Source organism: Chiloscyllium plagiosum, unplaced genomic scaffold (genome assembly GCF_037043375.1).
Source record: "Chiloscyllium plagiosum isolate Xiang-an unplaced genomic scaffold, Cpla_swu_hap1 HiC_scaffold_9, whole genome shotgun sequence".
Taxonomy (NCBI): Eukaryota; Metazoa; Chordata; class Chondrichthyes; order Orectolobiformes; family Hemiscylliidae; genus Chiloscyllium; species Chiloscyllium plagiosum.
In genome coordinates this window covers 56151876-56165662 of record NW_028270147.1, presented here as the reverse complement: position 1 = coordinate 56165662, position 13787 = coordinate 56151876, and the positions used below count along the sequence as shown (strand labels likewise).

The 13787-nt window shown below is 42.9% G+C and overlaps 1 protein-coding gene across 1 annotated transcript in view; it reads left to right on the top strand.

Annotated features, from left to right (window-relative positions):
- The window catches only part of slc1a7a (solute carrier family 1 member 7a), a 71043-nt gene that overhangs the window by 40304 nt on the left and 16952 nt on the right, over window positions 1-13787 (top strand). The window contains exons 4-7 of the mRNA XM_043699315.2: window positions 158-200; window positions 7679-7904; window positions 10533-10632; window positions 12225-12458. Coding sequence (XP_043555250.2) covers window positions 158-200; window positions 7679-7904; window positions 10533-10632; window positions 12225-12458 — 603 coding nt within the window. The remainder of the gene's footprint in view (window positions 1-157; window positions 201-7678; window positions 7905-10532; window positions 10633-12224; window positions 12459-13787) is intronic.

Below are 13787 nucleotides of genomic sequence, written 5' to 3'. Positions count from 1 at the left end.
GAGAACTAAATTAATCCATTGATTCTTTTATTTCATTGTTATGATTCATATTTGTCTTTGGTTTTTTGTTTAAATTTCAATCAAATGCATTTTGCTATTGATTACTATAATAATGCTGAGAAACGTATTTCTCAGTTTTCTTTCTTGTCTCTTAAAGGAATATGTTCCCATCTAATCTAGTTCAAGCTACCTTTCAGCAGGTGAGTTGATATTTTATTTTTATACCTGTTCATACCTGTTTATACAACTCTGTCAAGGTCAGCATGTATTGAGCATTCATAGTTGCCCTTGTGAAACCTCTGTAATTCAATGTGCTTTTAAACATTTTCCTTCTTTTATAAAATCCAGGTGAACCACCCAGGTTCATAATGCAGAATGCGATCAAAAATGAAAAAAAAATAGGAACGAAGACAAGATAAATTCTAGTAAATTGGGTGATAACAAGCCGAGGTTTTGAAATCCTGTAAATTGTGGAAGGAAAGGAAAATTGGGATATTGGCAAAGAATAAGTTAGATGAGAAATAATGGGAAATAGCTGTAAAGATAGAAAAGTAGTGTGGAGAAGATGTACATTTTTTTTTTTACATTACATTACAGTGTGGAAACAGGCCCTTCGGCCCAACAAGTCCACACCGACCCGCCGGAGCGAAACCCACCCATACCCCTACATTTACCCCTTACCTAACACTACGGGCAATTTAGTATGGCCAATTCACCTGCCCCTGCACATCTTTGGACTGTGGGAGGAAACCGGAGCACCCGGAGGAAACCCACGCAGACACGGGGAGAACGTGCAAACTCCACACAGTCAGTCGCCTGAGGCAGCAGTGCTAACCACTGTGCCACCGTAGGTTGGTAAAATGGAAAGACATGTACCAAATATAATTTAATGCAGTCAAATGAGGAGTTATGTACTTTGGGAAAAGCATGATGAAGAAGCAATGTAATCTAAAGATTAATTTTTTATGGGAATTCAAGAATCCTGCCAGGTGTATATAAAGGCTTGAGGAGAAAGTGAGGTCTGCAGATACTGGAGATCAGAGCTGGAAATGTGTTGCTGGAAAAGCACAGCAGGTCAGGCAGCATCCAGGGAACAGGACAATCGCGTTTCGGGCATAAGCCCTTCTTCAGGAATGGGGAAAGTTTGTCCAGCAGGCTAAGATAAAAGGTAGGGAGGAGGGACTTGGGAGAGGGGCGTCAGAAATGTGATAGGTGGAAAGAGGTCAAGGTGAGGGTGATAGGTCAGACTGGGGTGGGGGCGGAGAGGTCGGGAAGAAGATCTCAGGTTAGGAAGGCGGTGCTGAATTTGATGGATTTGACTGAGACAGGGTGGGGGGAGGGGAAATGAGGAAACTGGTGAAATCCGAGTTCATCCCTTGTGGTTGGAGGGTTCCTAGCCGGAAGATGAGGCGTTCTTCCTCCAACCGTCGTTTTGTTGTGGTCTGACGATGGAGGAGTCCAAAGACCTGCATATCCTTGGTGGAGTGGGAGGGGGAATTGAAATGTTGAGCTACAGGGTGGTTGGGTTGGTTGGTCTGGGTGTCCCAGAGGTGTTCTCTGAAACGCTCCGCAAGTAGCCGGCCTGTCTCCCCAATATAGAGGAGGCCACATCGGGTGCAGAGGATGCAATAGATGATATGTGTGGAGGTGCAGGTGAATCTGTGGCGGATATGGAAGTTTCCTTTGGGGCCTTGGAGGGAGGTGAGGGGGGAGGTGTGGGCGCAAGTCTTGCACCTCCTACGGTTGCAGGGGAAGGTGCCGGGAGTGGAGGTTGGGTTGGTGGGGGGTGTGGATCTGACGAGGGAGTCACAGAGGGAGTGGTCTTTACGGAATGCTGATAGGGGAGGGGAGGGAAATATATCCTTGGTGGTGGGGTCCGTTTGGAGGTAGCGGAAATGACGGCGGATGATGCGCTGTACATGGAGATTGGTGGGGTGGTAGGTGAGGACCAGTGGGGTTCTGTCCTGGTGGCGGTTGGAGGGGCGGGGTTCAAGGGCGGAGGACCGGGAAGTGGAAGAGATGCGGTGGAGGGCATCGTCGACCACGTCGGGGGGGGAAATTGCGGTCCTTGAAGAAGGAGGCCATCTGGGTTGTGCGTTTTTGGAACTGGTCCTCCTGGGAGCAGATGCGGCGGAGTCGAAGGAATTGGGAGAATGGGATGGCGTTTTTACAGGGGGCAGGATGGGAGGAGGTGTAGTCTAGGTAGCTGTGGGAGTCGGTCGGTTTGTAGTAGATGTCCGTGTTGATTCGGTCGCCTGAGATGGAAATAGAAAGGTCGAGGAAGGGGAGGGAGGAATCTGAGACTGTCCAGGTGAATTTGAGGTCGGGGTGGAAGGTGTTGGTGAAGTGGATGAACTGTTCAACTTCCTTGTGGGAGCACGAGGCGGCGCCGATACAGTCATCGATGTAGCGGAGGAAAAGGTGGGGGGTGGGGCCAGTGTAGTTGCGGAAGATGGATTGTTCCACATATCCTACGAAGAGGCAGGCATAGCTGGGGCCCATGCGGGTGCCCATGGCTACTCCTTTCGTTTGGAGGAAGTGGGAGGATTGGAAGGAGAAGTTGTTCAGGGTGAGGACCAGTTCAGTCAGTCGAAGGAGGATGTCAGTGGAAGGGTACTGGTCGGTACGGCGGGAAAGAAAGAAGCGGAGGGCTTTGAGTCCTTCGTGATGGGGGATGGAGGTGTACAGGGACTGGATGTCCATGGTGAAAATAAGGCGTTGGGGACCGGGGAAGCGAAAATCATGGAGCAGGTGGAGGGCATGGGTGGTTCCCGAACGTAGGTGGGGAGTTCTTGGACTAAGGGGGACAGGACCGTGTCGAGGTATGCAGAGATGAGTTCGGTGGGGCAGGAGCAGGCGGAGACAATGGGTCGGCCGGGGCAGTCAGGTTTGTGGATTTTGGGCAGGAGGTAGAAGCGGGAGGTGCGGGGTTGTGGGACTATGAGGTTGGAGGCGGTGGATGGGAGATCACCCGAGGTGATGAGGTTATGGACGGTCTGGGAGATGATGGTTTGGTGGTGGGGGGTGGGGTCCTGATCAAGGGGGCAGTAGGCGGAGGTATCTGCGAGCTGGCGTTTGGCCTCAGCGGTGTAGAGGTCGGTGTGCCAAACTACTGTATATAAAGGCTTCAAATATGAAAACAAAGCAGTCCCACTATACCATTTGAAAATATCTGATTGGACCTCCACTGGAGCATTGCAAACAGTCCAGGTCAACATGTGTTAGGAAGAATGTCAAAGTCCGAGAAACAGTGCAGAGTAAGTTTACTATTATGACCCCTGAGCTGAGGAACTTCAGTTGGGAGATTGGAGAACCTAGAAAAGCAGAGATGTTGACAGAAAACCTCAATAAATATTCCAAAATGCCAAGGGATTTTGATAATGAATCAAGAAAGATATTGGGTGCAATCTTTCCATTTTCAGGTAGAGTTTTGTTCTGTGAAGTTCATGGCATCTGTTCTGCCAGGGCTCATACTGAGTTTTGTCACACAATCTTACACTCTTCACCTTATTTATTTGAGCATTTGGGCTCTTAGGTGCCTTCCTAGGGAAATTACTGGGCCAACGAGATGGAAGTGCTTTCCATAAAATCAAAAGACATAGGAGTGGAAGCAAGGCCATTCAGCCCACCGAGTCTACTCCACCATTTAATCACAGCTGATGGGCGTTTCAATTCTACTTACCTGCACTCTTCCTTAATTCCTTGCAAGATCAAGAATTTATCAATCTCTGCCTTAAGACACCCAATGCCCCAGCCTCAACTGAGCTCCGTGGCAATGAATTCCACAGGCCCACCCCACACTCTGGCAGAAGGAACGTCTCCTCATTTCCGTTCTAAATTGACTTCCTCTAATTCAAAGGCTGTGCCCACGGGTCCTAGTCTCCTTGCCTAACGGAAACAACTTCCCAGCGTCCACCTTTTCTAAGCTATGCATTATCTTGTAAGTTTCTATTAGATCTCCCCTCAACCTGCTAAACTTTAATGAATACAATCCCAGGATCTTCAGCCGATCATCATATTTAGGCCGACCATTCCAGGGATCATCCTTGTGAATCTCTGCTGGACACGGTCCAGTGCCAGAATGTCCTTCCTGAGGTGCGGGGCCCAAAATTGGACACAGTATTCTAAATGGGGTCTAACTAGAGCTTTATAAAGTCTCAGAAGCACGTTGCTGCTTTTATATTCCAACTCTTTTAAGAAAAATGACAACATTACACTTGCTTTCTTAATCACGGACTCAACCTACAAATCAATCTTTAGAGAATCTTGGACTAGCACTCCCAGATCCCTTTGTACTTTGGCTTTATGAATTTCTCATCATTTAAAAAATAGTCCAAAGTTCAAGATCTTGCACCTATTCTTGTTGAATTGCATCAGCCATATCCTGGACCACCCTCCTAAACTGTCTAAATCTTTCTGCAGCCTCCCTACCTCCTCAGTACTGCCTGCCTGTCCACCTAACTTCCTATCATCGGTGAACTTTGCCAGAATGCCCCTAGTCCCTTCATCCAGATCATTAATATATAAAGTGAACAGCTGCGGCCCCACCACTGAACCCAGCGGGACCCCACTTGTCACCAGCTACCATTCCGAGAAAGAATCTTTTATCCCAACTCTTTGCCTTCTGTCAGACAGTCAATTCCCAATCCATGCCAGTAGCTCACCTCAAACACCTCGGGCCCTCAACTTACTCAGCATCCTCCCATGAGGCACCTTATCAAAGGCCTTTTGGAAGTTTTCAACTGCTGGGAACCTCTTGCTTGCTTGCCTCTGGCCCAGTGGTTAAAGCCTAATGCCCAGCTGCAAACCACTTCAGCAGCTGCAAGCCAGAAACTGACCCTCATAATGCGGTGGTCATCCTCTACATTCAGGACATGGCCCAGAGGAAACAAAAGCTTTCCTCGCCCCAGATAGGGACCAGGAGATTGGTGGTTGGATTGGTGGAAACGAGGGCAATCCTTTTACTAGTTGACCGTCAAAGACATCCACACCACCATCCCATTTAGAGAAGGATGCCCAGCAGAGCAGGACGAAGGTCTATGGTCTTCTTTGCTCTGTAAGGCTAAGGATCACCAATTTCTATCTGCTCCCTCACATTCACAGGGCCATCACTCACTCTGAATCTGTCACATTGCACATACATCACACCAGGCTCATGCGCTACAACTTTCACTATTGCATTCATCATGTCCATTCAAAGGCTATCATCCACTTTAACCTCCAAAATGATTTCTGACCTCTGTGCTTCCTTCTCAACCACTGGAGGCACCCCACCATCTTGCCTGTTCATGCATGATCGCTAACTGCTCTTACATCTACTTAATGATACATAATCTTTGTCTTATTGCAGGAAAAATAGGTCCACTACCTGTCTGGAATGAAATTGCCACTGTAATCTGACTGACCTACTTATAATCTCTGGACTAATGGCACTTAATCTCTGGGTGTGACCATGACCAAACTCCTGGACTAAAACTGGATGAGCCCCTTGACTGATTGCAGATTACCCTCGCCCCACTGAGGACCATTCCCATTTAACTTCCTCACATGGCCATTTGCTTGAAGCACATGCAGTATATTTTCCAAATAAAGCGCTGACACATGCTGCAGGTGTAATATTGACATTGCAAGCTGCCAGACAGTGTTATGTCCACCCTTTTGACTGTCCAGTGTTTCCCAACATTTCAAGCTGCCTGCATCTCCCTTTGCAATAAAAAAAAATGCAAGACACAGAGGCTAGCAACCTGAAATGAAGCATTAAAGACCCATGGGCTAATAAACCATTGCAAGTCACACAAATGTGGTTGTCCACACGTCAGTGCTGAAGTCAATGCAAGTGCACTAAGAAAACTATGTGACTGTGTAGAGACTGGAAGGCTCTAAGTAAATGCAAAGTGAGAAAGCATTAAAAAAGCAAACTAACAGCATAAGGTACAACTTGTGAACACGCATGAGATGTGTGCCATCCTGGCACAAACATACACGTGCGAGATGTGTCTGAACTGCAGTTAAAATGTTGAAGGGCTAAAATGGTGCATGCAGTGGTCTGAGAGTAGCCATGATAATGTGGTGAAGCTGGTGGTTTGCTGATACTAACTTGTGTGGATTTAAGGTCAACAAGGATGGTGACCATGGATAATGCAGATGGGTTCTCATATCGCAGCAATTGGAAGATGGCCAGTACAAACAGTCAGTGAGCTGCAGCTGGGAGGTACCCGCTTTGATGCACATGTTGGGAATTTTTGTACTGTCTAGTTTTTCAGGGAAGGATAGGAGAGTTAAAAATGGTGTATAAATAATGTTGGGGCTTTAATGAGGTGTAAATGCATGTAAATGCATGGTTGTTACTGCTCAATAGTGAGGATCTGAAGTCATTATTTGCGGGTTTGAGGAGAACATCAGAAAACATGTTCTCAACAAAAGGAAGTTGAGTTTCGTTTTCTCACAGTAATTTCCCATTTCTCTTGCTCATTGCTTACACCACACCAGGGAGGAGAAATTCCACCATTTCCTCTGCCAAGTGGGAAGAAACCTGAATTAATTATTCATTATTTTGAACCAGAGGAACTGGAGGAAATATGGATGTCTTTTCATGCAGAGGACTGTGGTAATCCGTTACAGAATCAGATCTCATCAGAATTTTAGAAAGGCAATTGAACTTGTATTTGCAGAAAATTAATTTTCAAACCTTACATGGTATCTCCTTAATCTTCAAATGTTCTCCTTTGTTCTGTCTGCTTTCTTTCCAACAGAAAATCAACTAGCTGAAAACCAGCAGAAAATATGGAGCTGGCTATTTAAGGAATTTCTTCTTAGTGGGAGAGGTGAAGCCTAGGAATTCTCTACATCAAAGAGCTGTGGAAGCTCCATCATTGAGCATGTTTGAGATAGAAATCAATCGATTTCTAGCTGCCAATGATAATAAGGGAAATGGGGGTAGTGCAGCAAAGGCATAGAGATAAATGATCAATTTGGACCTGTTGAATGGTGGAACTGGCTCAATGGGCCGAGTGACTCACTCTGGTCCTGTGTTCTCACTTTCACAAGTATCCTATTATTTGTTGCAATCATTCTCTGTTTTTTGCAGCAATTGTTTTTTTAACCCCTTCCCTCAACACTTTTTTCCCCACTCGTGTCTCCAAAAGAAGTTGTCTCTGTATAATGAGTCAGACATGTGAAAACTATTATTTGATTTTGATAGACTTCTGTTTGAGCTCTGCCACCCATAACCCATCATGGTAAACAAGACCACATAGGCATTTCTCTCAGATCTGGTACTTCCAGAATTCTCCCTTTTAGGGGAGGTTTTTAGAAATTACCATCTTAGGAAGTTCAGCTTCATGAGGAACATAACAAACATTGCTAATGTGACAGGAGGTTAAAGAGTTGATGTTCTCTTGTGTAGAAATATCTTAGATGCATGTATGGAGGATTCTCACTTACATGAAATCCCAGACTTCCTTCATGCTGTTGGTTTTAAAGCCAACACAAATTAACACTTTTCGAATGAAAGCGAGTCACAAATTCAGCTCGTAGCAATAGAGTTTCATTTTCAACTTTTGTTTTGGCTCGGCTAATGTGGCTATGAAGATAGAAGTCATTTAGCTATACTTTATATTTAAAATTGCTGTTTGTTCTCTTTGAGAATACTAAAATACATCATTGCTTGGTTTCACAGTATCGAACCAAGATTGTTCCAATTGTTGTTTCTGTCAAAGTTGTGGGATCTGAAGCTGCCACACGAATGCCTTTAATCTATGGAATTCAAGGTGACAATGACTCTGAAGTAGTTCAGAACATTTCTTTGGATATTACCCCACCTCCAGAAATTATCTACAAATCAGGGCCAGGATCAAGTGAAGGAATGAATGTTCTTGGCATTGTTATATTTTCTGCAACAATGGGTGAGTTTTTTTAACAGAACATCTGTCAAACTATGCAACAAGCATCAGTATATAGATTATTTAATGATTTTTTTTTCGTTTGTGATTTCCTATGTCTATTTATTATTTCTTTAGCAAATTATAACACTTTATTTAGAATGACTACTTATCCATATCAATCTTCTTATAGAGTCATAGAATCATATAGCATGGAAACAGACCATTTGGTCCAACTCATCCACATTTTGCCCATATCCCTCTGAACCTTTCCTATTCATGTACCTGTTCAAATGTATTTTAAATGTTGTAACTGCACCTGCATCTACCACTTCCTCTCGCTGTTCATCCCACATACGAGCCACCATTTGTGTGAAAAGTTGTCCCTTAGGTCCCTTTTAAATCTTTCTCTTTTCACCTTAAAATTATGTCCCTTAGTTTTGAACTCTCCAACACAACGGGAAAAAAAACCTTGCTCTTCATCTTATCTATGCCCTTCATCATTTTATAAACCTCCATAAGGTCATCTCTAAACCTTTTCTGCTCCAGTGAAAAAGTCCAAGATTATCCAGCCTCTCCTTATAAATCAAACATTTCAGTCCCAGTAACATCTTCATAAACCCTTTTTGTACTCTTTCCAATTTAATAGTATCCTTCCTATGGGAGGGTGACCAGAACTGTACGCAGTACAGGTTCGTTCTGCTATAATGCGCATTTCATTAACACAAATTCGCTATAACACGATTGACTAATTGGGGACAATATTTCTAAAATGTGAAGTTTTAAAGCATGAATTTGTTATAACTTGATTCCAGCCGCATCAGTTTAAATTATGCTCTTATAACACAGGATTGGACGAGAACGTAGCTACCGTGTTATAGCAGAACAGACTGTACTCTAAAAGTAGCCTCACCAACCTCCTGTACAACCACAAAATGGTGTCAGAACTCCTATATTCAATGGTCTGAGCAATGAGGGCAACCGTGCTATACACCCTTTTTATCACTCTACCTGTGACACAACTTTCAATGAATTATGTACCCAAACCTCTAGATCTCTCTGTTTTTCCCAGGGCCTTACCATGAGCTATGAAAGCCCTGCCCTTGTTCCTTTTACCAAGAAGCAATGCTTCGCATTTAATTAAATTAAACTCCATCTGCCACTCCTCGGTCCATTAGCCCAATTGATCAAAATCCCTTTGTAATCTTAGATAATCTTCCTCACTGTCCATATTACCACAAATTTTCATCTGCCAACTTACAAACCAAAAATCCTACATTCTCATCCAAATCATTTATATAAGTGACAAATAAGAGTGGACTCAACACCGCTGGTCACAAGCTCCTGTCTGAAAAACAACTCTCCACAACAACCCTCTGTCTCCTGCCATCAGCCAATTATTTTTCTTAAGTTGAAATATGGTGTAAGTAACAATACTTTGTAGTGTTGATACTGGGCTTATTTAGCAAAAAGATCCTATGACAAAAGCATTTTACAAATTAATGTGAATATTTGTGTGATAGTTTGTTACCTACCACTACATTTATATCACTAGTGGGCTTTTGATCATTGATAGTTAATATAGGATAAAAGTGAGTATAGGTAAATGTTCTACCAAGCTTCCAAGCAGTTGACTTGCTCGAGGGCCAGTATTGCACATCACCATAATGTAATTTATTTTACAAAAGAAGGGCACTCTGATTTTCTGAGAGGAGATTCTGATCAGGGCTCCTTCAGAAAAGTGAAAGTCATGCTTCTATTCTGGCAGTTAGTGCTGAAATGTCAAGGAAGGCAAACCACATTCCCTTCTCAAAGCAATGAGCTGCTGTTTTCTGAACATTTAAAGGGCCTGAAAGCCTCTTTGACAGTAGCAGTCAAATGGAAAGTATATAAAGTGATTGTGATATTAGGGTGCTTGGAGGGTAGGATACAGATGGGTAGGGTGCCAAGTGGATTGAGGGTAGGATACCAGTGGCCAGGTGCCAAGTCAAAAGTGAGTAGCATGCTCTAGGGATAGGGTGCAAGATGATGAAGGTGTCAGGTATGTGATGCAGTTTTTCTTTGGAGGTCAGGGTGAGTGGGACAAATCTGGTTCAGTGGTGACCATTATTTCACCACTTGATCTGATGGTGGGTGGTTGGGTCATGTCTGGTGGTGGGTTCAGGTCAGACCTGAGGTGTGGGTTGAATCAGATTCAGTGGCAGGGTGTTGGTGTAGGTTTCTGTTAGGTCATGCTTGGCAGGGGGAGGGATACTCAGTTTGTGTATGGGAGTGCGGGGTGGGGTTTGGTGACAGGGTTGCCAGGGTGGGCATACAAAGTGTGGAAGGGTTATCAGGCCAGGTCTGGTGGTGGGGAAGAGGAGGAGGGGTAGGTTTGAGTCCCAATGAGAGGGGAGGGGATGGGGTGGGGTTCTGCCAGGCCAGGGTTGAGGAGTGCAAGAGTGTCTGAGGAGGTGTAATTGAGACCCTGTGGGGTAAGAATGGGGTCCATTACATTGTTTCTTTGGATTAGACTACGTGTTTCATAGTCTACCTTTTCTTGAATCTCATAAACCAATTGCCACGTTTCAGGGCTAGATAGGAATGCAACTCTGCGACATCCAGATAAAGTTAATGACTTGAGCTGTGACAAGTTATATTCTCTGTGTCAAGGTATAATGCTGGGGAGAATGGGAAAGAATGGACTGCCACTGGTCAGCTTCTGTCAATGTTTAAATGAATCTGTGATGAAGATTGTTGCTGTTGCCACATGGTGAGTCTGGGTCTGGTGCTCTTCATGCAGAACTGAATTTGAATGAATAGTAACTGTTTCACTACCTGTTGAATTATAGTGTTATGTGGGAATGTTGTGACCAGTAAATGCTGAAAGTTGTTTATTTTGTTTGCAAATGCTAAATATTTATAAATCTTATATTGGTTAATCTCCCAGAGAATAACAATAAACATTGCTGTCACCGTCAGATTACAAAGGGTCTATCACACTCCACTAGGCCACAAGGAAATTTGAGAAAATATTCATCAATTTTGTTAAAACATTAGTCTGCAAAACTTTTCTATTAATTATCTTGCTTCAATCCATCTGTTGTTTTTGTTAACTCTAGACTGCACTATTCTATTGATTGTCTGCCCCAGCATAAATGCCAAATCATCCAAATTAACTGTGCTTTGCACCTACCTTCTTTGACTGAGTCTTTGCTCATATATTGCTCTTAATCTGGCTTGGTGTCAAATTTATTTGATATCACTCCTATGAAGTCTCTCAAGATGCTTTAGTATATAAAAGGCATGACGTGTGTGAGAGTTGTTGCAGCACTTTCAGTATTCACTGACATTAGGGCCCAAGAGGTGTCATTTGATGGTTTGAGATAATACCTGCAATTGGGGTATTATTTTCAGTGACATTTCAGTGAGGACTACAGCTTACTTGCTATCTAGGTTCATGTTTTGCTTAATATGATTATATTTTACCTACCTATAATCTATTGCAAAATCTGATCACGTTTATGATGAATATATTTTGTGAATTATAACATTTGAATAAATACTTTAGATAGTCCTCTGTATCTTTATTAGCTGTAGATTGGTGAACTATTCTATTTCAATGTGCTGGACCACTACAACTAAAGTCCTGAAAATACTTTTTAACTTCTCCATAATTTAATTATATTTTTCAATGAAGAGATCAATTAAAATCCAAAAACATGAAAAAGTGTTTAGTGATTGTAATGAGGGCAGCCAGGTGGACCTCAAAGAAGGGGCTATTAATCTATTCCAATCAGGGAGCCCTACCTGACAGATAAGAACAGGGGTGTCAGACATTCTGGTCACTGTGTGAGCAGGCTCTGAGGGAGCTGGATCAGTGTCAAGGACTCTTCATGTGTGAATAAAGGGTGACTTGATGATGGGATAATGACCTCTGTAGAGTTATTTCAAAGTCTTGACCATTTTGAGTCATTGTCTCCTCCAGTTTTCTCAGACACGCATGAAAAACACCAGAAGGATAAAATAATGTTTAGAATCATAAAATGCTTACAGCAGAGAAGGAGGCCATTTAGATAATCATGTCTGTGCTGATTTTTTTGCAAAGCAATTTAACCAATTCACTTCCCACTGTTTCTTGGAAATCTTTTCATTTCAGGTGTTTATTCAATTCCCTTTCTCTCCACTAGAATTCTTTGTAATTCTATAAGACAGTTCTTGAAATCTAAATAACTGTGGTCCTGTGGGGTTTCTTGCATCAGAAGGGTATGGGGGCTTTGGACTTTTAAATTTTGCTATTGTTTCTTCTTCTTTTCTGTTCTGATTTAATTGGTTACGTTGAACATAATATGTTCTTTATATTAGTTATTTCCCTCTAGGCATAGTGTTTCTCATTGCTGGCAAAATCCTGGAGATGGATGACCCTACAGCAATCGGGAAAAAACTGGGCTTCTACGCTATCACAGTGGTTTGTGGTCTCGTGGTCCATGGGCTATTTGTTCTACCCATGGTTTACCTCTTTATCACCAAGAAAAATCCAATTGTTTATATAAGAGGAATCCTTCAAGCCTTACTCATAGCTTTGGCTACTTCATCAAGGTATGTCCCACGATTTGCAAGGTTTAAGTATTATCATCTAATGAAGAATTAAATTGGCTTTTTAAATTATTTGACACATCATTTCAATGATGTGTTCAGTAATATATCAACATTCGTCTTCAGCAGCCAATCAGCATTCTGCTTTCACTTTGCTTCTGACATGCCTGATGACCAATTCATCATTGGTAGATTCTGTCACATGAGGGAAAGCTGGTGCTTGGATAATATTGTATATGAGTTCTGTGGAAGCTTTTACACACTCACTGATGTTTGAATTTTGCCTTTGTACATTCCTGACTGATGTTTTCTGTGTCTTCCGAAACAAGTCTTTTCCATTTTGGTTGGTCACAACCCATTGACTCATGAGAGGTGGCAGCGATGATTAACCTCTGCAGTGATATTTTGAGGACATCCTTGAAGCACTTCTGTTGTCCTCCTGGCAATCCCCTGTTGCAACAGTAACACTGGGACAAAAAACAAAATTGCTGGAGAAGCTCAACAGGTCTGGCGAGAAAGCAGAATTAATGTTTAGAGTCCAGTGAACCAGCAATGTTACTTTGCTGGTAGGCTTACTAACACCACATTTTACCCACCAGGACTGCTTTTAAGTAATTTTTGTTTTGATTCGGGGCATGTGGCTTGGGAGAAAATGGTGTTATTAAATTGCCATTCTTGTCTCTTAATTTAGAGGACTTTGCAAAGATATTGCTGGTGGGTTTTCACCAGTGCTTTGAGATGGTGGCGGTAGATTGCTGAAGTCTCCAAGTCATGCAGGAACATGGATAATACTACTGCCAATTAAACCATGAACTTAGCCCTGGGATTTGAGAGCTTGGTCCTCAAATCATCTTGCCTTTTGTCAACTATAAGCTGAGTTATCACATTGAACATAATGGCGAATTTCATTATCTATGTTTGTCTTTGTTGAGAAGGTTAAGATGGGGAAAATGATTGAGGCTTTCCAGTGCCTTGCTGGTCTTAATCATCGGGGGTAGGTGGTGTAATGTGGAATCTGTGTGGAAGAAGACTTCAGTTTTGCAGGGGTTGGTCTGTCATTTTCTCATATGCATCAGAGAAAGAGGCAACAATTTCTTGGAGCTCAGTGAGAGCACACACACAAGTGTCATAGAACATAGAAAAGTACAGCACAGAGCAGGCCTTTTGGCTCACAATGTTGTGCCGAGGATTAATCCTAATCTAAAATAAAATAACCTATCCTACGCACCCCTCAATTCGCTTAAATGTCCCTAATGTCTCTGCTTCCACCAAAACCGCTGACAATGCATTTCATGCATTCACAACTCTTTGCGTAAAGAACCTATCTCTGAC